Consider the following 22,747-nt stretch of genomic DNA (forward strand, 5'->3'; position numbering starts at 1 on the left):
CTCTTTAAAGAGAACCTTTCACCTCCCCATACATGTGCAGCTGAGTGCAGCATGTAATGGGCAGGTCTGCACAAACCCTGGGGCACTTTACCTTTTTTTCTACCCTCCTCCGTTATTTAGATATCGGTGCCGTTATATTTGGCACCCGATATTGAAATAACCCCCTGAACGGTCAATGGGGCGTGTAATGGCAAGGGGGCGTGTAAGATGGCTGTGACACTGTCCAATCAGCTACGGACAGTATCGCGCGCGCACACACTCTCCTCTCTCCAGCTCTTGCTGTGATACTGTTCGTAGCTAATTGGACAGTGTCACAGCCATGTTACACACCCCCTTGCCATTACACGCCCCATTGGCTGTTCAGGGGGTTATTTAAATATCGGGCGCCATATATAACGGCATTGATATCTAAATAATGGAGGGTCGAAAAATAATGTAAAGTGCCCCAGGGTTTGTGCAGCCCTGCCCATTACATGCTGCACATGTATGGGCAGGTGAAAGGTTCTCTGTGACACCCATCTATTGGGAGAACTGGTGTCCCTTGGCCCCATTTCTGCAAACAAACTCCTGTGAATGTGGCCAGTGCTTTGCTTGATGAGCAGGAGATCTCATTATAAATGGGGGTCCCAAAGGTGGGACCCCTACCTATCCAACATTTATGGCTTATCCTGCAAATATTAAATAAACGCGTAAATTAGAAAAACCCCTTTAAAAAAGTATGTCTCATGAAGACATCCCTTTTCATGATCCCTCCCAATGAGCAAGAGCGAAGGGCCTCTACCAAGGAGCGTCTTTCACTCTGGCGGACCTGGCTCGTCCATGTACTAAAAAAATCAACCAATTATTTACAACCGCTGCAGGGGAAATGTATGGCAAGATGCGGTTTCTAGAGTCGGACCTGCAACAATCAACGTAGAAAAAAGAGAGAAACAAATGGAAACAAAAGTGAAGTAAATTTATATGTATTAATACTTTAGAATTATTCTATTATTTAAGGAAATTGTCATATGTGACAAGAGGGATGACAAGAATTATCCACAATACAGAAACAGAGAAATTTGTTATTTTGATTTTGCATAAGAAACTGATTAACACAGGAAATGGATGATATGATATTATTTTACTGTGTCATCAGTAACTATTTTGGAAGTGTAGATTATCTGTCCTAAAACAATCCTAATTAGCATTGATCGTCACACTAAAAATAATTGTCCTTGACAACGAGGCAAAAAAAAAATATCATTATAAAGCTTTCTGGTATTGAAATAAAGGCCACCATAAGCAAAGGCAAAGAAGAATTTCCCTACAGGCCCCTGGCAACTAAACCTTTAAGGGTGACTAAATAAATCACCATGGACTCATTTATCTGTAAAAAGAGTTTAATTTGGGATTTTTTAATTAATTAGGGTTAAAAGTAAAAATGGTAAATTAAGAGAGAACAATGCAATTTGATGAAGGGGGTGGGGGTGCCCTCAGTACATTATAAATGACATGGACCTTAGATACATCTTCTCTTTCTCCCATTTGAGAAGGTCATTTGTGGATGTTCTGCATTTTGTTAATTATTCAGCTCATAATAAAGTGTTTTTATTTTATACTTTATTGAAAAGTTTAAAACGCGTCAAGCCAAATGTTGACTTTAACCGCTTTTTTGGGCCTTAAGGTGTTGTTCAGTTTAGAAAACCCATCATTATACACCCTATTAGGGAATTCAGAGTTAATAGGACGGGGGGAGGGAGTTCCACTGTTCAGGATCCTCATTTTTTGGCTAGAGTAATGAGCGGATACAAAGAGTGTCTCTCGCTCCGGAGGACCTGTCCTGCATTACACAGACAAACCATTGATCTGAAGGTGCACTGTGTAATATTTAATTTCCCCTGTGGTGGTGCTGCCAGAAAATGCAACACTTGCTGCCAGATTTTCACACAGATTACAGCCAATTACAAAGGGTCCCAGTTTGGGGACACTTTGTGATCAACTAGCAAGTAGAGGTTGTTCAAAGCGATGAATGCCTGGACACAACTATTTTTCTAACAAGGAAGGTTTGTCCAAAGCGGAAAACCCCTATAAGGATACAAACAATTTTTTTTTTCGTTTTCTTATTACTGCATTCTAAGAGCCATAATTTTTTATTTTTTCAGTTGGGGGTTTTTTTTGCGAAATGAGTTGTATTTTTTAATAGAACTATTTTAGGATAAAACCTAAAGCTGTCAAACCAACCTGATATGTTTTTATGAAGAGGTGAGCAGAAGCCTAGACAGAGGGGCCGCTGTGGATTTAGTGTTTTTGGACTTTGAAAAGGCATTTGACACTGTCCCTCATAGACGTCTAATGGGTAAATTAAGGACTATAGGTTTAGAAAGTATAGTTTGTAATTGGATTGAGAATTGGCTCAAGGACCGTATCCAGAGAGTTGTGGTCAATGATTCCTACTCTGAATGGTCCCTGGTTATAAGTGGTGACCCCAGGGTTCAGTGCTGGGACCACTATTATTCAACTTATTTATTCATGATATAGAGGATAGGATTAATAGCACTATTTCTATTTTTGCAGATGACACCAAGTATGTAGTAATGTTCAGTCTATGGAAGATGTTTGTAAATTACAAGATGATTTGAACACATCCACTTGGCAAATGAGGTTTAATGTAGATAAATGTAAAGTTATGCATCTGGGTACCAACAATCTACATGTATCATATGTCCTAGGGGGAGCTACACTGGGGGAGTCACTTGTTGAGAAGGATCTGGGTGTACTTGTAAATCATAAACTAAATAACAGCATGCAATGTCAATCAGCTGCTTCAAAGGCCAGCAAGATATTGTCGTGTATTAAAAGAGGCATGGACTCGCGGGACAGGGATGTAATATTACCACTTTACAAAGCATTAGTGAGGCCTCATCTAGAATATGCAGTTCAGTTCTGGGCTCCAGTTCATAGAAAGGATGAAAAATACAAAGAAGAGCAACGAAGCTAATAAGGGACATGGAGAATCTAAGTTATGAGGAAATATTAAAAGAACTAAACCAATTTAGCCTTGAAAAAACACGACTAAGGGGGGGACATGATTAACTTATATAAATATATTAATGGCAGATACAAAACATATGGTGAAATCCTGTTCCATGTAAAACCCCCTCAAAAAACAAGGGTGCACTCCCTCCGTCTGGAGAAAAAAAGGTTCAACCTGCAGAGGCGACAAGCCTTCTTTACTGTGAGAACTGTGAATCTATGGAATAGCCTACCGCAGGAGCCGTCACAGCAAGGACAGTAACTGGCTTTAAAAAAGGCTTAGATAATTTTCTAGAACACAATAATATAAGCTCCTATGTGTAGAAATTTTTTACTTCCCCTTTCCCATCCCTTGCTTGAACTTGATGGACATGTGTCTTTTTTCAACCGTACGAACTATGTAACTATTTTATGCCACATACTTCAAAAGGTTTTTCTATACTCACCTTGGCTCTCCTGATGCGTTTCTATGTCATCTTGTGATTGAGTTTCTCCTATTACTATGCCTTTTTTAATGTTTGTTATTGTGTATATTTAAATAAAGTTTTGTATTGATATCTTTCGATTATATACTGGCTACAGACTCTGTTCCTTCTAAGTATTAATATATGTATCATAGAGTTGCCTCAGTAATAGATGTGGGAGGATGTTCCTTGGAACAACACCTAGCCCAATAACACTGTATGTTTTGGAGACCATTAGTTATATGTAACTATGTAACATTGTATTGAAAAACATTATTCAATTTTTATGGCATTCACCGTGTGGTATAAATTACATGTTAACTTTATTCTGCGGGTCATTACAATTGCTGCAATATCAAATTTATAACGTTTTGCACTACTTTTGCACAATAAAAACACTATAATAAGAAAAAAAAATATTTTGAGTCGCCACATTCAGAGACCCATTGCTATTTTTTTCCATTTGAAGGATGAGCTTTAGTTTTCAATGGTATTATTTTGGGATACATAGGACTTTTATTCTTTTTTTGGGGGAAATTAGCAAAAAAATAATAATTTTACCAGAGTTTTTCTTTTTTTATGGCTTTCATGGTGCAGGACAAATAATATGTTCATTTTATAGTGCGGTATAGTTTACCATTTCCATAATAAATCATTTTGTAAGGGGAAAAAAAGTTGTTGTTTTTTTTTGTTTTTCTTTCGATTTTTTTACTATTTCTAATCATTTTTTTAAACTTTTTTGTACATTTTGTTTTTAGTCCCACTAGCTACAAGGGATCGTTTGATCACTTACATAATACACTGTAATACTTCTGCATTCTGTAAATGACAGGCAGCCTATTAGGTCTTTAGGGGCCTAAAAGGCATAAACACATGGCAGACCTGGATATCCCTCGAGCACGTCGCACATTTAATTTTGCTAAGGTGTTTTTTTAACCGGCACTGTATTATGGAGGAGAATACCTCTGTAACATGGGATATTTCTGTCATATGGCAATAGTAAAGGAATAAAAGTCACAGTGCAGTATGGTCACAGTCAGGGGCGTAACTAGGAAAGACTGGGCCCCATAACAAACTTTTGACTGGGGCCCCCCCTCCCCTGGGTGTCACACAACCCCCCTCCCCTTGTAGATAGTGCCTTTTTTACAGCCCCCCCTGTAGATAACGCCATACAGCCCCCCTCTGTAGATAGCGCCATACATCCCCCTGTAGAGAACACCATACAGCCCCCCCCTGTAGGGAACACCATACAGCTCCCCCCCTGTAGGGAACGCCACACAGCCACCCCCCTGTAGGGAACGCCATACAGCTCCCCCCCTGTAGGGAACGCCATACAGCGTCCCCCTCCCCAAAAAATGCGACCTACAGTGTGTCCTACAAAATACATGTATCCCCTCTCCACAGAATCTCCACAGGATAGGGAATACATGTGGGATCGCTGGCAGCGATAGGGAGAACGAGGAACTGAAAGTCCCCTGAACTTCTCCATGACAAACCTCTGACTTCCGGCGTCTGCGCAGCTCAATAATAATGAAAGGAGCGCTGGTCACGCATGCGCACAAGCACGACCGGCGCTCCATTCATTTCTACGGAGCTGCCGACACAGTCCGAGGTTTGTGATGGAGAACTTCAGGGGACTTTCAGTCCCTCGTTCTCCCTATCAATGCCAGCGATCACACATGTATCCCCTGTCCTGTGGAGATCCTGTGGAGAGGGGGGGGGGGGGATACATGTCTTTTGCTCTATTTTGCGCCTTCAGGACCAGACACCATTTAGCCCTTTTTAGCACGTGTTAGTTAAATGGCTATAACTTTTTTATTTGTTGGGCTAACGACGTGATTTTTGCGACATTTTTTCCGTAGACAATGCAGGTTTCATTTTTTATCGTTTTTATACACACCTTTTTTAGAATTTAGAATATTCATAAAGTTTGAAAATTATATTAAAAAAATAAGCTTTTTTACATTTCAGCTATTTTTTTTTTTGGTAATAACATAGTTTTACCCTAAAATATACCTTTTATTTGTGATCGTCATTGTCTACCGTAAATTTTTATATATTACATGTCTATATTAGGGTAATTGGGTCAGCGCTAGCGTTACAACAATGATTGGCGGGGGGAACATGTTTTTTTGGGGGTGGGTATTTTATGTGTATTTATTATTAAAATTTTTTTTGCACTTTACTTTATTATTTTTTTATTAATTGGTCTGTCCACCAAAGGTCAAAGAAGACCTTTGGGGAACTTTATATAATTTTTTTCTTTCTTTTACACCATGTTTTTCCACTGTAACTGGAGCTGCACAGCAGCCCCAGTTACAGGGGAAATCAGCCCTCTCATAGTGACGATTGTCACTAATAGGGCTGTGCTGGGTCTAGTAAGACCCAGCAACAGTCTGCCACTAACGGCACCCGGCGATCATGTGACCAGTCACATGATCACCGGGAGGAATAGAGACAGCGCCGCTGCTGCTGTCTCTATTCCTGTACACAGCGTTCATTGAGCGCTGTGTACAAGTGATCGGAGAAGACAGAAGCAGCGAAAGCTGCTTCTATCCTCTCCTCAGGGTCCCCGGCAGTCACTGACAGCCGGAGACCCGACATTCAGCTGCCCGATCGCGTGGGCAGCAAGTTAAAACCCGAGCCGTAGAAAGTCTATGGCTCGGGTTTTAAGGACCCTGACCGCTGGCCGTAAAAATACAGTCAGCGGTCGGGAACCAGTTAATGGCAGAGCGGGGAGATACCTCCCTGCTCTGCCGTAGTGTTCAGTGGCGTCCCGCTGTAGCAGCCATAGCGGCTGCTAGTGGAGCCTCCGGCCATGGTGGGGGCCCGTGCCGGCGGGCAACACGGGCCCCCTCATGCCGCGGGCCCCGTAGCAGCCGCTACTGCTGCTACGGCGGTAGTTACGCCACTGGTCACAGTATATCTTTATACAAGTATAATGCACAAAGCGATGACACAAAACAAGAATAATAGACAAAGCTATATTACTCTTTATTGATAATAAACTATGAAGTCATACTAAAGGGTAATTGCACATAGTGATGTCACATTATGAAATGTGCACAGTGATGTTATAGCACAGTAAGAATAAAGCTAAAAACTAAGAACCACAGTGATGTCACAGTATAGGGATAATAAACACAACATCATAATCCGAGGATAATGTGCAGAGTGATGTCACAGTACATGGATAATAAACAAAGTGATATCACAGTACAGAGGTAACAGTACAGGGATAATAAACAAAGTGATATCACAGTACAGAGGTAATGACTTTAGTGATGTCACAGTACAGGGATAATAAACAGTGATATCACAGTACAGAGGTAATGACTTTAGTGATATCACAGTGCAGACGTAATGACCTTAGTGATGTCATTATACAGAGGTAATGTACACAGTCATGTCACAGTACAGGGATAATAAACACAGTGATATAACAGTACAGAGGTAATGACTACAGTGATGTCACAAAACAAAGGGAATGTGCACAATGATGTCACAGTACTGAGAATAAATACTGGTATTTACATAAGTGGCCTTGGTGCTTGCTTTGGATCTAGGGCCCCAGTGCCACTGCACCAATCCCTACAGTTGCACCTTTGCTTTAAACCTATAGTATAGAATATTTAACACTAAAAGTTTTGAATGTCTACATTTTTTACATGACAACACTGGAAATGTAACCCAATGCAATATTTACACATATTAAGGAAGGAGCACTTACCATTTGGTTGTAGCGGTGGCGACCACTGTAGATAGAGATCTGTAGCACTTGAATTTTGGACCACTGGTGGACCCTGACCTGCAGGAGGCGCTTGGGCCGTTACGACTGTGATTGGTAAACTCTGTAGACAGCCCTCAGAATTACATGCGTGTACTGAAAAATTATACTTGGTAAAGGGTGTTAAATTATGAACAGTGACCTGTGTATCAAGGCCCTCATAAGCTATACTCATCTCGGATGGCCCTTGTGATGTGTATATTAGTCTGAATGTCTCAACAGGTCCAAGAACTTGTGGAATAATAGTCCAGTTTAATGAGGCAGAATACAGACTCACAGGATACACCAAGCTTAATTCTATTTCTCCAGATGGTGGCCCGGCACTTGTTTGATACGTCACTTTGGTACTGCTGACGGATCCATGTACATTTCTGGCATTGATGTGATAAGTGAAGGTAGTATATGGCAGAAGAGACTTATCCATGTAGCTCTGTATACCTAGTTCGAATTCATAAATGTGTTAAGGAGGCAATCTTAAGTTTGCACTAAAAATTACAAGCAACAATTTGACACATAAAGATTTATCATAAGGGTTAATTTTTTTATTTTATTTAGTTTTTGTATTTTTTGGTGCTTCCTTTATGGCAGACTGAAAACATCTAATGGGACTTTGACTTCAGGCTGCCATAAAATTGTATGTGTCCATAGCCGGCATGGGGTGAGTGCCACAGCAATTTAATGAAGTAACTAGGGGAGTGCAATTGCCAAAATCACTATATAGGCAAGGGACATTTTGGAGAGTGGTTAACTTAAACTATATATCGAATATACTTACCTAACTAATAACTCTACATTTTCCAACTCTTTCCCTGATCTATGCTTTTTCCTCTGTTCCCTGCCTCCTCTTTCCTTGTTTACATCGGTGCCCCATTTTGAAAGCTACTTTTTGAGGTACACTTAAAAAAATTTCAAGATTTCATGTCTTGTCTGTAAACCGCTGAAGGAAACTGGGAAGTGGAGGTCCTTGGCGGTGGGGGACCCCATTTGCCCTCCCTTTAATCCAGCCCTAGGGATGTGTGTCTGTGGATACCATGAACTACGATCTGATGGGTGCAGTTTTGGAGCCAATGGTGTTGGCCAAGGGAATGGCCACATTTTCATCTTGGAGGACTTCCCGGTAGAGTGTGCACCCATGATCATATTATTATACCTCAAGTTCCTGGAGTGGTAGTCCAGCAGCCACCATAAGCTGACATGAAGGAAAGTCATGAGAACGCAAGCCAATGGCACAGACTCAAAAGCCTACAACACCTACTTAAAATCCGCCAGAAAAACAGATATTCCATTCAAATTTTGTGAAAGCATGTAAGCAGATTAACAGCTCACCTTCCTAACCTTCCCCACCACTGTATTTAGATTAATTAAATTAACAAGTAATGCTAGATTTATATCTGAAATCTGTTTTAGTGTAAGTAGAAGGCTTTACCCAGTGGTTAAAGACCATTATGTCTATTACATTTGATACCATTTTTCAATCCATACAATTTAACAGGATTTACATTTACCATTCATTTTCTCTCAATGAACTCATACTCTGTTTTCAGGCCGTTTATAGAAATGAAGTGAATACTGGAGATAGATGGATTGCTCCATAACAAAAATCAAACCCTTTCGTGAAAAGTAAAACAAAAAATGTGGTAAATTTTGGTAGTAAGTGGCCCATGATGATTTCACGGTCCTATTTTTGCAAATATGTTCCCATATGTTTTGCAAATGATTCTCTAGGCTTATACCAAGAATATGATATACCATTATGATTGGTGGGAGTCGAACCACTGGGGCCCCCCATCACAAAAATGAAGGGACCAGGTTCCATTCTTTTCCTGAACAGTGCGATTGAAAATGAAGAAAAACGGGACCACCGGCGCTGCTTGGATAAAGATATTACACAACCATCATGGTAGGTAGGTAGATAGAGGACTTTGTTGTTTTAACAAGGCTACGCGTTTCGACGCCGAACTGACGTCTTCCTCAGGCCAATTGTGGCGCCGTGTCTCCTTTTTCTAATTTATCTAGCTTTCCTGAACAGTGACGCCCCCGCTCACCCTCTGTGAGGGGAACTGCAACACAAGCACATTCAAGATAATGGGGCTGTGTTGTAGTTCATTGCACAATGGGTGACCGCGAGCGTCACTATGTAGAAAAATCTGTGAAGGAGCATCAGGGCTGCGTGCATGTCCCGACAGTAAGGACACATATGTGGGACTATTGTGTTTATTGATATTAAATGTTTTTTTAAGATTTTTTATTTTTCAAGATGTATCTGGGGCTGCCATATTTAAGCCACATGTATTATTACTGCATATAGTATGGTATAGTCCGGCCTATCTTGTCTCCAGCATTCCTCCGACAATAATAAAGTAAATGTCAGACAACTTTTTTAGTACCATAGACATAACAATTAGGGTATGTTCACACGCTCTATTTATGGACGTAATTCAGGCATTTTACGCCTGGAATTACGCCTGAAAAAACGTCTCCAAACCGTGCATGTCACTTCTTGGGACGTAATTGGAGCCGTTTTTGATTGACTCCATGGAAAAACAGCTCCAATTACGTCCGTAATGGACGCCACGGAAATCGCGTGCACTAGTAAAAACGTCTGAAATTCAGGAGCTGTTTTCGCCTGAAAACAACTCTGTAATTTCAGACATAATTGGCGTTGCCGTGTGAACATACCCTTAATGTTAAAAGGGTTGTTCCATCAGGGCAAAGCTTTTTTTATATGCAGGGCCACTGGTGATCAGATGGTCCTTTAAGTGACGACCCGACAATAAGCTGTTATCACTGCGGGAAGATGTGGTTGGCTGCTGCAGGGGAAAAGTAGTATTACACAATCTCTAGTTAATATGAATAGGTGACCATATAATACATTGCAATGCCAAATACTCTAGATTTTAAGCTACCCTTCCGCCTAATAGGGCATATGGAAATAGATTGTCCTTATGGGACAACCCCTTTAAGTGCAATCATTTGGATTGTTAACAGTAATCTTTAAAGCATAACTAAAGTTTTAAACTTTCATCGGTGGGGGTCCCAGCACTGAGATCCAAATTGATTGCTAAAACAAAGCGGCAGAAGCGCTCGGGTGAGCGGTATACCACTTAATTTCTGAGCGCCTTTCTTCAGAAAGCCGAGCAAGCGGTGTACGGACTCATAGACTTTCTACGTACACCGCTCCAATGAAAGCCGAGGAAAGCTGATTAGAAACTAAGCAGCACAGCGCTCTCCCGGGCCCTTCTGCCGTGTTATTTTAGGTTGGTGGAGGTCTCAGTGATTGGACCCCCACCGATCAAATCTATGAAATGTCAAAAGTTTTTCAAAAGTTTAGTTACCCGTTAAGTCTGCAAAAAGTTTGAGAATAGAACACAAGAAAAAGGTATAAAAACCCCTTTAAAATATTGCCTTTGTTTTTCAGCGTTCTACTCGTTCGTACAATGTTTGAGAAAAGAAGCAGACACCGGAATTGCCTGCTTGGAGTACATGAGGACCTTTCTGTCTATGGAGAGCAAAATATTAAACAATAAGAAACAGACAGTACTACTTACTGTATGGATAATAGTCTGTGCATTGATAGATCCCTAGACCATCTCTGTATAGCACATAGTCAATCCAATTGGTATTTGGGGAATCTGGTGGACTCCAGGTAAGCATTATAGTGGTGCTGTTTACAATATGTCCTCTCGGGGGTGGTTGTTGGGAAGGAGCTGCAGAGTTGGAAATACATATTTTACTCCAAAGTCAAGTCCTTCTTAGAAACATTTTGTGTAATAGGTAGAATAGTATGAAAATAAAATCTAGTACAACTCATTGGTCACATACAGCATGGACACCTGAGGATTATCAGATGTATAATGTCCTGACATGATCTACATTACAGACTGCGGGTGCACATAAAGTCATCACAATCGAACCAAGGAAGCAATATTCAAAAAAAAAAAAAACTGCTGTACAATGCACCCAACAAAAAATGAGTTTCCACATTTAGAAATATGAGAGGGATGTTGGGGACTAATGGCCATGGAGGATAATAGCTGAAGGAGATCTAAATCTCTAGTCACATAAAATTATATGGTCGCATGTGCACACCATGTGCCATGAATTTATACAGTTGTCTTCTCCAGCTAGCCTTTCTGGTCTGATCTTAGGTCATGGCTCTCGAGCCATCACACAAAGTAAAGCCCCTATTATACCGGCCGATTTTGGCTGGTTGAGCGAGCGCCGATCAATGAGACATCGTTGATCGGCGCTCGTTTCCTCCTATCACAAGGAGCTATGGATGGGGATGAGCGGTCGATACTCCGATCACTCGTCCCCATTCATTATTATCATGTCGGCAGCGCGTTTACACAGGGTTTGCTACCGACAGCGATAATATTTTCTTTTTTAGAATGATATGATCAGCAGATGAACGAGCGTTTGCTTGTTCATCTGCTGATCGCTGCCCTGTTTACACAGGGTAATTATCGGAAACTAGCGTTCTATGAATGCCTGTCTGCCCGATAATCACCCAGAGTAAAAGGGCCTTAAGGGTATCTGCCACTCTTTACATTAGATATACATATTTACTGTGTCAACTATTTATCTGGAAAATGTATGACATTATATATCTGCACGCTGTAAACACTATTTATCTGGACACTATATGACACTATTTATCTTGATGCCCTAAACCCTATTTATATGGATGCTTCATGCATTTATCTGTACACTGAAAGGCAACAGTTATCTGGATGTTGTATTCGCTAGTTATCTGGTTACTGCATGGTACTATTTATCTGGGCACTTCATGACACTCATTATCTGGGAGTTGAATGGCAAAATGAATTTGTACACTGTATGTACTATTTATCTCTACAGTTTATGACACTATTTATCTAGACACTAGAAGACACTATTTATGTGACCGTTGTATTGTAGCGGCCACCGCCGCACCTCTCTCCTTCACTCATACTCAACTCTTTATGGTAACTCTCCATTCACTCCAGGCTGCGGTCTGCCCTCCGTCCACGCAGTGCCAGCTCCTCTACATCTACTACTCCTGGTACTACTGAGGACAGCTCACACTACTAGTTACTTGACTCTCTGCACCTGCTGTCCTTGGCTATGGATTAGCAGCATGCACTAATTGGTCATCTTCAAAACCTGTTGCTTTCCTATATAAAGCTCTCACTCGCAGTTTGACTGCTGTTTTTGATCTATTGGACTGTATCATTGATTATTCTTGTTTGCCCCTTACCGACTGAACCTGAAATGTCATCCCTACTATTCTTCAGTAACACTGTCTACAACTACCGCTATGGATCTGCACTCGAAACTGTACACCTAAATAGTAAGTGAGCCATTTGTCACTTCTATTCTGTTGGTTATCTATTGGCAGTTGTATCAGGAGACTATTTCGGGGGTTCAGCAATCAGGGGATTCCTTGCCCTGAAGACCAAGACCCCATATAAGGGTTCGAGGGTAAAAAGCTGAGGGTCCCGCAAAATTCGCTCCCCGGTCTAGCCACCAGAAATCCTGCATGATACGGTGGGTTCATTATAACCCCTGCCATCCAAACATATTATTACTACGCTATACTGGACGGATGGCGTCACATGTATGACCCTATCTATCCATTTATTGGACCTGTGTGTGTTTGTGTATACAGCCACATATATGTATATGCACATGTGAGTTTGTTTGTTTCAGCACGTGTATATTACAATAAATCTCTACATTTTGTGTGTGTTTATATACGTAGGGTAGTTTTTGTATATGGATGGACTCCTTTTCAGTCTTCACCTCAGGGGTCAGAAGGGCATGATTATCCGCTGATGGAGGAGGATCAGTTTTAGAAACTGGTTTGTTTTTTTCTTAAATTTAACCAGAAAAATGTTGAATGATTGTTTGACTGGAGCAGCAGGCTTATTGTAACCTTCTCTACTGCTCCTTCATTTCCATCTTCTTCTTCATCTCCTAATTTTTGTTCTCCTTTTCATCCCACGTCTACATTTTATTTTTTTTCCTTCCCTTGCCTTCTCATTTTTATTCTTCTACCTTGTCTTCTCATTATTCTCCTCCTTTCCCTACTCTTTGTTGCTCAGACAAAATGCCACAAAAGGATATTTATTGAGAAATATTTACACTTCTTATCGGCTGCCTTTCTCTTTAAATATGTACATATATTGTATATGTCTGTGTTCACTAAGATTTGTATCATCTTTCATTTTTTACATTTTTATAAAGACAGTGGTAGATGGGAACACAGAATTCAGGATCTTGGTTCATTTGCTCTTTAATATTAGTACAGATTTGTAAATAAAGAAGTAATATTATTATTATTTATTATTATTATTATTAATAAAAATAAAAATTCTCTGTTTATGCTTTTTATACTTTCAATAATTCCGTCAGTGTATTATGGAAGTTCACATGACAACGATTCCTTAAGAGGTTAAAGGGGTTGTCTGGGACTATAACATTGATGCCTGTCTTTAGAGTAGGCCAGTCGCGTACCTATATGGGGTGCAGATGAGGCAGTTACAACCTGACCCTTTTGCCAATGTCCCTCTGCCAAATAAGAAGACACTGGTATTATAAAAAAAAAGCATTCGATAGGTGGGGGACTGTAACGTCAGCGGTTGCAGACCGCAGACTCCTATCATCCTGCAGACGTCTTCCTCCCCAGAGATGCGGCCGTGACCACTAGGGTGCGCGCTCGAGCTCATTCCCGGCCTTAAAGAGCTAGAGCACGCACATGTTTTAGATTTGACTGATTGCTCCCAGATCACCCTGGACTATAAGAAGGCCCTGCCCCTTTACTCATTGCCTGAGCGTTGTTAGTTTATCCCATGTCAGTCTTGCAAATGGTCCCTTAGTGTTATCCTGTTCCTGTTACCCGTGCCCTGCTACCTGTATCCTGTATCCCGTGCTGTGTTCTTGTTCCTGAGCCTGTTAGTGTTAGAGTCGTGTCCTATTGCACCAGCTGTGATCTGCCACGTCCTGTGTCGTCTGCCACGTCTAGTGTTATCCGCCACATCTGGCATACCTGCTGCACCCACCTCCATCCGTGCTAAAGCCTCGGCCACTGTCTGAACTATTCAGGTACCCTAGTGCGGGACTTTGTATTGCTTGGGTGTTCTGTTGCTTGGCCAGCTGCCTCCCCGCTACGGCGGTGTGGCCTAGTGGGTCCACATACCCACAGACCATGACAGGGACCCTGTTACAAATTTTACTTTGTGGCCCATGAGTTTTAAGTTACGCCTTTGGAATAGGCCATCAATGTTTGGTCATTGGCCATTTGACCTTCGGGATCGCCACAGATCAGCACAATGAATCACCATCACAGCTGCTCTTCCATACAAGTGGCTTTGCCTGGCACTGCAGATCTTTCCATTCAAGTAAATGAGACAAGCTGCATTACCAGGTACAGCCATCCATACGGATGAGCCATGCTGCCCCTTTATTCTGATCGGAGGAGGTACCGGAGGTCGGAATCCCATCAATCAAACATGGATGGCCTATCCTGAGAATAGGCATCAATGATATCGTTTTGAAGAACCCCTTTTAAAGCTTAGCAGTATCTACAAAGTGCAGACAAACTGCAGATACCATTAAAGTAGTTAACTTATGCTTTGGATGTGAATAGAGAAGAGCACGTCATCAATACTATGTAACTAAAATATAAATTGTGTAATAAAAAGTAGCTTTAGGTTTTCACTTGAAATATATCATAACTATTTAGGTAAAATATACTTCCCTTCATATGCTCCTTTTTGGCAAACCAAAAACGTTATTTTATTGGTGACCGCCATTATCTTCTAAAAAATACAGGGAGCAGAGGGATTTACGTACTTGAACTGCACCCATATGGATTATCCACATCCAGACTGCTAGAATCTTCGACACAGTGTGAACAAGTAATACCGCTCACAAATTCTTTGCAAAAGCACTGACCAGTTATAGCGTGGCAGCTGGTATTGACAGCGCCTGCTGTGTGGCATGAACAGTGCTGGCATCTAAAACAAGAAAAAAATAGATAATTACATGTTTGCAAATCAACACGGATTTAACAAAATAATAATAATAAAACAAAAAACAAACAGTTACTGAAATAACGTAAATATGTAATTAATTAAAATTGAAACAAAAGTTCATAAAAGTGCATAAACGTAGTATTTTATTGTATTTAGCCGTTTCCATTTGGATGCCACCGTGATTAAATATGTGGGGGACGGCACTATATTGAAAAGGAGTTGTCTAAAAATGAACACGCTTATTAGGGCTCATTTGTTTTAGTATGTTTTTTTCAAAATCCCTTGATCATCTTCATATTCTCACTGGTGGTCTTGTTGCTGACTTGTAGTGTTGTGTTATTGGATAGGAAACAATCTGAATGAACCTAGATGCAGTATAAAGCATGGGGGACAGATAGCAAAGCAGCCTCTCGAATGAGCTAAGCTGCAGTTAATAGCCCTGCCCTAGAAAAGCAGAATAAATAACAGATCACACATGAACTGCATTAGGGCTCTACAGCAACATTTGGTCACCAGAGAAGCGTGGTACAACTGTGACCTCAATTTTTATTAGAAGAAAAAAAGTTGCATGTAGCTTGTGATCTGCAAAATTTCACCCATGTCGAAATACTTTTGATTGTTGTGCAACTTTTTCCCTAATAAAGAAAAAAAGACATCGTAGGAATCGCGGTAAAGCTGTTATTTTACAACCCCTCGAGTGACTGAATGTAGACCTATATATAAAATAAAAGAAGTATATAGATTATTACAATAGGGCCCTACTATCACTCCTATCTACGCCCTGTATGTATGTTAGTAACTGAGTAGTCTTGATTAAAAATCTCCTACTGTTTTGTGAATACAGCTCCAATTCAGACCCATGTGTCTCTATGGCAACAGACTACAAACAAAGTCAAAGTGAAGTCTGATCCTGCAGTCATGTCTTATTTCATTCTATTTGACCCCTCTCCTACTGTCTGTAGGTTAGCAAGAAGAGAGGGCATAAGGTGTAAGAGGTGACTGCAGGATCAGACCACACAAAGTGTATTTGCATTCTGTAAACATGGATATACATAGGTCTGCATAGGAGCTGTATACACAAATCAGTAGGATATTTTTAATCATGTCTATTGGCAAAGGAGCTTCTTTTTTTATCTTAGATGCACTAGAGCAATAAAAAAAAGGTGGTTGTAAAAGTATACATACCCTTTAATTTTTTTTTTCATTTTCAACATAGAATTTGATCCAGATATTTTTAATTTATTGAGATATAAATATTTCATCAATTTAGTAACACAATAGTTATGAATATTTTTGATTTACTCTTTTATTTTCCCTTAAGAATTGACAGGTCGATGTGGAATCCTCCATTATTGTCTTAAAGGCTGGAGGGTTTTAAATTCCACAGCGGTATCTGTACATTTTTCCATATGAGTAAGCTGATATTTCCGTTATTGACCTGCTTTGGCTTTCTAAGAGGCTTATCTTTAGATATCTTTATAACCAGCTGTATTGCTGATGGTGCAGTTGTTCTTATGGTGGTTAATAGGACAGCATCTGGAGCATTAGTCAAAATTAAAAAATGAATAATTCTATAAAATGATATAAACATCCAATAAGTATTAATTAGAATTAATTACTGAAATTGTGGCACCAGTCGAGGTTTATGGGATTTATTACACGCTTCTCAGATGGAAATGTGACAGGTACAATAGATTTCCCTGATTGAAATAGCCCAGTAGCCTCTAATACCCCATAATAACCAGTCAGGAATAGTTTAATCACATCTCACTGGTTTATTTTAGATTGAAAAACAATCATTATTATTTTAATAACGGCTCCTCATACTTTTCTGATTAATTCTAAATAGATGTAGCAGAGTTCAGTTTATTTAGCAGTGCACTGCTTGATCAACTATCTCAGCTAAAAGGTCTGGTTTAGAAAACATATTTTAAATACCCTGTTAGAAAATTGAGAGTTAATAGAGATGGTCCACCGTTAAAGACCCTCAACTATCAGCCAGAATGTGGATACTACTCTCTTTCAAAAAAATAAATATCCCAAAATTATTGTGACTTACACGAACAGGTAGTTGTTTTTAAATGGTACTGTGCAATGCTTCATTTCTCCTGCGGTGGTGCTGCAGGGAAATGATTACAGCTGATCATTGATTACAGCTGATCACTGAGGGTCCCAGCAGAAGAACACTTTATGATCAGCATATTTTTTGGGGGGACCCTTCTAACAAAAAGGGAATTTTAAGATAATGCAGTACGTTTTTACCGGTAATCCTTTATAAAGCCTCACTTAGTTATGCCATCACTTTAAGATCCCTGCCATGTGACCCTCTCCCATGAGGGGTTAAAAATGAAATGTATTAATAAATATGAGTATAGTAATTGATCATTTTTTGATTACTTTTTATGCTATAGGTAAGTTGAGGAGTCTGATAGTATTTATAGTATTTTTATTCCCAATTCTCCCGGGAATGGGTCCGATTGGTAAGGGTAAATTGTGAAATATGACTGCAAAAAATGTATAAACTAAAAGTGTGATTAGTGTGATTATTATATTATATGTCCCTTTGACCTATTACCTATACTCATTGGTTTTCTTTGAGGTTGGAACGTGATAACATGGCTTCACTGTGTCTCTGGGAAACGTTTGGTATGTAACCATGGAGCCGACGGCATGAACGTGATGATGTGACGCACTGGTCTATGGGCTCATGTGACCATGGTATCTAAGCAACGGAGAAGCTTTCCTGAAGGGCAGGATGTTCGCGCATGCGCAGTGGGACTTGTTGAACGCCGGCAGTCAGGAGTTGATCGTGTCTACGATCGTGAGCTGTATTTTGGAGTAGGAGTCCGGTCTTTCATCTGTTTGTGTAAGTGACTCCATACGATATTTATACCTTCAATACACGTGTGCTGCAGTTTTCCATCTCTTGATCACTTTATGATCAGTGGGGGTCTGACTGCCGGGAGCTGGACCTCTATTGATCAGAAGGTGAGGGCAATCCCTTTACGAGATGAGAAAACCACATAAATATCTTTGAACTTCCAAAATTAGAAGCCTCTACCACCTCATAAATACTTTATCTTTAACATGCCTTCCTAGAACTTCATCCTAAATATTTTCCAAGGTGCCCGCTATGGTATTATTTTGACACTTATATTTGGGCACTTGTTAGAACTTTTATTTGTTCACTTTATAGCACTGTTATGTTGGCAGTACATGGCGGTATTATATTTGCACTGTATATGATGCTATTATTAAGGCAGTGCAAGGTATTATTAGCAGACTATTATGGCAGTATTACTCACCATCTCCCATTTTTCCTTGCTCTGCCTATGCTGTTGCCATTGCACACTCCAGTCATATAATTGCTTACAACTAATAGCTTAACCTAAAAAGTATTAAACCCCAGCAGCAAATTATCTGCTCTGTAGTCCGGTTCAGATGTGGTTATCCTTTCCTGGAAACCATTGGCACGGTTGGTTTGGGTCATGTTACTGAGCTCCACCACTGGATTCCCTGCTCTTCTAGTCTTCTAGTCTTCTAGTAAGCCTGTCCGACCCTAGTTATGCAAAATATCCTAAATAAATTTGATATAGGAACAATTATCTTCTTTACTATTATTTATTTGCATATGTCCTTGGTTTAGCTATTATGTATTGTATATTATACTGATTTATTTTATTTTTATATATGTGATACATTGGATTTAAAAAATAAAAAAAATCACCATGGGTTATACAGCGAGCACATAAATCCTGTTTTCTGATGATTTACCCCAATGGAACTCTCACTATGTGGTCTCCTGAGTGACCCATTCAACACCCTTAAAAAGCATGATAAAAGCCAAAGCCGCAACACTGGCTGCAAATTTGTTTTATGGAATAATATTCCAACTGGGAATAAATAAAATGCATCATTTTGTTCGCCTCTGAATTTTATCTTCCGTTAAAGTCAAAAAGAACATGAAGAGGTTTTTTTTCTTTCTTATCATTTCTGCAATTCTATGAGCCGTCCCCGCAGTAAATAGTGTCATTACAGCCGCCACTAATTGGCATTGGCGTATTAGAATTAAAATACTGCACAGAGGTGATGAGAGAACTAGGGAAATGCAAAATGGCAAATCAACTAGGTTGTTTATATGTAGGTAAAGATGCACAAGTAAAGCCCAAACCCGACAAATCACATCATTCACAAATTTTCTTCAATCATTTTAGTTCAGCGGGTCATACACTACTTTTCAGGGCAATCGTGACACTTTAAATTTGCGGCGACCTTATTTGTACTGAATCAAATCTGATAGCCAGTTTGATGAAATGGGACTCGAAACAAATTTGGGGAATATCTATCTATCTATCTATCTATCTATCTATCTATCTATCTATCTATCTATCTATCTATCATCATTCACTACTGGTGGCTTTATTGAGTTGTGGCCACGATATATTTATTGCAGTAGACAGATCTTGCAAAAAAGCAATATGTGTGTGTCTTGGCAGTTGGCATTGTTTATAGATAGATATGAGACAGTGGCGTAACTACCACGGTAGCAGCAGTAGTGGCTGCTACGGGGCCCACGGCTTGAGGGGGCCCGTGCCACCAGCCGACGCCCTCCTATATGCCCAATGGCGCCGCTAACAGCCGTTATGGCTGTTACAGCAGTAGCGCCGCTACTACGGGGCCCGCACCGCCGAGCCATCAACAAGTATGGGCTGGGCAACACAGGCCCTCTCATGCCTGTAGGCATCGCTAGCACCGGAGGGGCCCCGGTGCTGAGGACGGCCACCCCGTCTTGCAGTAATTGTACCTGCGTCTATAGCACGCAGGTACAAATACATGCATTAGCGCTGAATGGCCTTACAATGACGCTGATTGGCGGGGCAAAATGACTTGGCCCGCCAATCAGCGCCTTTGAACGATGCTAACGGCGCGATGATGTCATTGCACCACTTCCGTGCTTGAAAGGCGCTGATTGACGGGGCAAGTCATTCTGCCCTGCCAATCAGTGCCTTTGAATAACGCTTCGTTCAGCTCCAGCAGACCTGCTCAGAAGAGAGCAGATCTGCATTGCCATCGGACAGCGAGGCAACGGGATATTGTTAGTATGTAACGTTGTTTGGTTTTTCCTAATAAAACTGTGAGGGGCTCTATCTACAGGGGGGGTCGTCTATGAGGGGATGTGGGCCACTATATACAGGGGGGTCTATATGTGGGGTACTATCTACAGGGGGGTCTATATGTGGGGATGTGGGGCACTATATACTGGGGAGCTATATGTGAAACACTATACAGGGATGTATTTTTAGGGCACTTTCTATAGGGGTGGGCTATATGTGGGACACTATATACAGGGGTGGGTTACCAGTGGGGCACTAGCTACAGGGGGGCTATATGTAGGGCACTGTATACAGGGGTGGGCTATATCTGCAACACTATATACAGAGGGAGCTATATGTGAGACACTATCTACAGAGGTGGGCTATACGTGGAGCAGTATCTATAGGGGAAGCTATATGTAGACCAGCACGGTGGCTCAGTGGTTAGCACTATTGCCTTGCAGCTCTGGAGTCCATATGTGGGCACTATCTACAGAGGGTGTATGTGGGACACTATCTACAGGGGCTTCTATGTAGGGCAATATCTACAGAGGCTCTATGGGGGTCACTATAGGGGCTATGGGGGCACTATCTACAGGGGGCACGGTGTGTGTGTGTGTGTGTGTGTGTGTGTGTGTGTGTGTGTGTGTGTGTGTGTGTGTGTGTGTGTGTGTGTGTGAGACAGTGTATGGTACTATTATAATCAGGGACACAGTGTATGGTGCTATTATAGTTAGAGGTGCAGTGTATGGCGCTTTATTATATTTAGAGGTGTTGAGAATTTTAACTTTGTTTATAGGTCCAGAAATGTTTTAAAAGTGAGAAGCTGAAGACATCTGAGCGGAAAACTGCAGAAGTGGGTCATGGCCAGTAGAAATTCATCATAGATGTCTGGAGCAGAGGAAGAAGAAAAGAGTCACTTAATGTATAAGTTTATTCTGCCTCTAATCAGCACTGTAGTCACTGTATGATCTGCAGCGAGATGATGGGTGGTGTGATTCTTTTTTGTGAAACCACATCTCCCAGCTTATCCTCACCATTGTTTGGGCCATGCTGGGAGCTGTAGTTTTACACAATACAAACCTATACGGCAGGGGTTGCACTAAATTGCGCTGTATTTGTTCTGGTGTTGTATATATGTATGAGATTGGTTTTGGGGCTGTATATATGTAATGAGCTTGGTTCTGGGGATGTATATATGTACTGAGCTTGGTTCTGGGGATGTATTTATGTACTGAGCTTAGTTCTGGGGATGTATTTATGTACTGAGCTTGGTTCTGGTATTGTATATATGTACTGAGCTTGGTTCTAGTGCTGTATTTATGTACTGAGGTTGGTTCTGGTGCTGTATATATATATGTATGGGCTTGGTTGTGGTGCTGTATATATGTGCTGAGCTTTGTTCTGGTGCTGTATATATGTACTGAGCTTGGTTCTGGGGATGTATATATGTACTGAGTTTGGTTCTAGTGCTGTATTTATGTACTGAGCTTTTTTCTGATACTGTATATATGTCAGGGCTTAGTTCTGGATCTGTAATTATATAGGATATATTTATAATAACAAAATTGCAGGGCAGATGGAATTTTTCTCAATTCATTGTATATTTAATTGGAATCGGTCAGGTAGTTTTAACCCCTTGAACCGCCACCATGCGGTAATACATGACCTGACAATATTTCCAAATATTCCCTTATATGTTTTTTTCAGATGCAGCTAAATCTTTAAAATCCACTTTTAAAACGGCTCACACTATATGCGAATTACTCATTAAAGGGTCATGGGGCGGTGCCGCTATCCTGAAGAATCACATAGTCCTGCCTCCAAACCCACCTTTCCATGTTTGAGTGACATCTCCCTGGCTAATACAACTTTCTCGGATGCGCCATTGCCTTGTGGCACTATATACAAGGGGGGGCTGTGTGGCACTATACACAAATGGGGGCTGTGTTGCACTATACACAAATGGGGGCTGTGTTGCACTATACACAAATGGGGGCTGTGTGGCACTATACACAAGGGGGAGCTGTGTGGCACTATACACAAAGGGGAGCTGTGTGACACTATACACACAGGGGAGCTGTGTGGCATTATACACATGGGGGAACTGTATGGCACTTTTTACAGGGGGTAGGGCTGTGGCTCTATCTACAGGGGACTGAGTGTGGCGCAATCTACTAAGGGGGGGTTGTGCTGCACGATCTACTAAGGGGGGCTGTGTGGCACTATATACAAGGGAGGGGGGCTGTGTGGCACTATTTACAGTGGGAGCTGTATAGCGCTATATACAGTGGGGGCTTTATGGCGATATCTACAGGGGGCTGTATGGCACTATCTACAAGGGGAGGTGGGGGTGCTATCTACATATGGGGT

At 40.9% G+C, this 22,747-nt stretch overlaps 1 protein-coding gene across 1 annotated transcript in view; it reads right to left on the reverse strand.

The window, feature by feature from the left end:
• The window catches only part of USH2A (usherin), a 593,484-nt gene that overhangs the window by 469,442 nt on the left and 101,295 nt on the right, over nt 1-22,747 (reverse strand). Inside the window, exons 14-16 of the mRNA XM_075863335.1 lie at nt 15,100-15,263; nt 10,812-10,970; nt 7,207-7,701 (exon numbers count right to left, since the gene is read on the reverse strand). Coding sequence (XP_075719450.1) covers nt 7,207-7,701; nt 10,812-10,970; nt 15,100-15,263 — 818 coding nt within the window. The remainder of the gene's footprint in view (nt 1-7,206; nt 7,702-10,811; nt 10,971-15,099; nt 15,264-22,747) is intronic.

This window comes from Rhinoderma darwinii, chromosome 4, assembly GCF_050947455.1.
Source record: "Rhinoderma darwinii isolate aRhiDar2 chromosome 4, aRhiDar2.hap1, whole genome shotgun sequence".
Classification (NCBI taxonomy): Eukaryota; Metazoa; Chordata; class Amphibia; order Anura; family Rhinodermatidae; genus Rhinoderma; species Rhinoderma darwinii.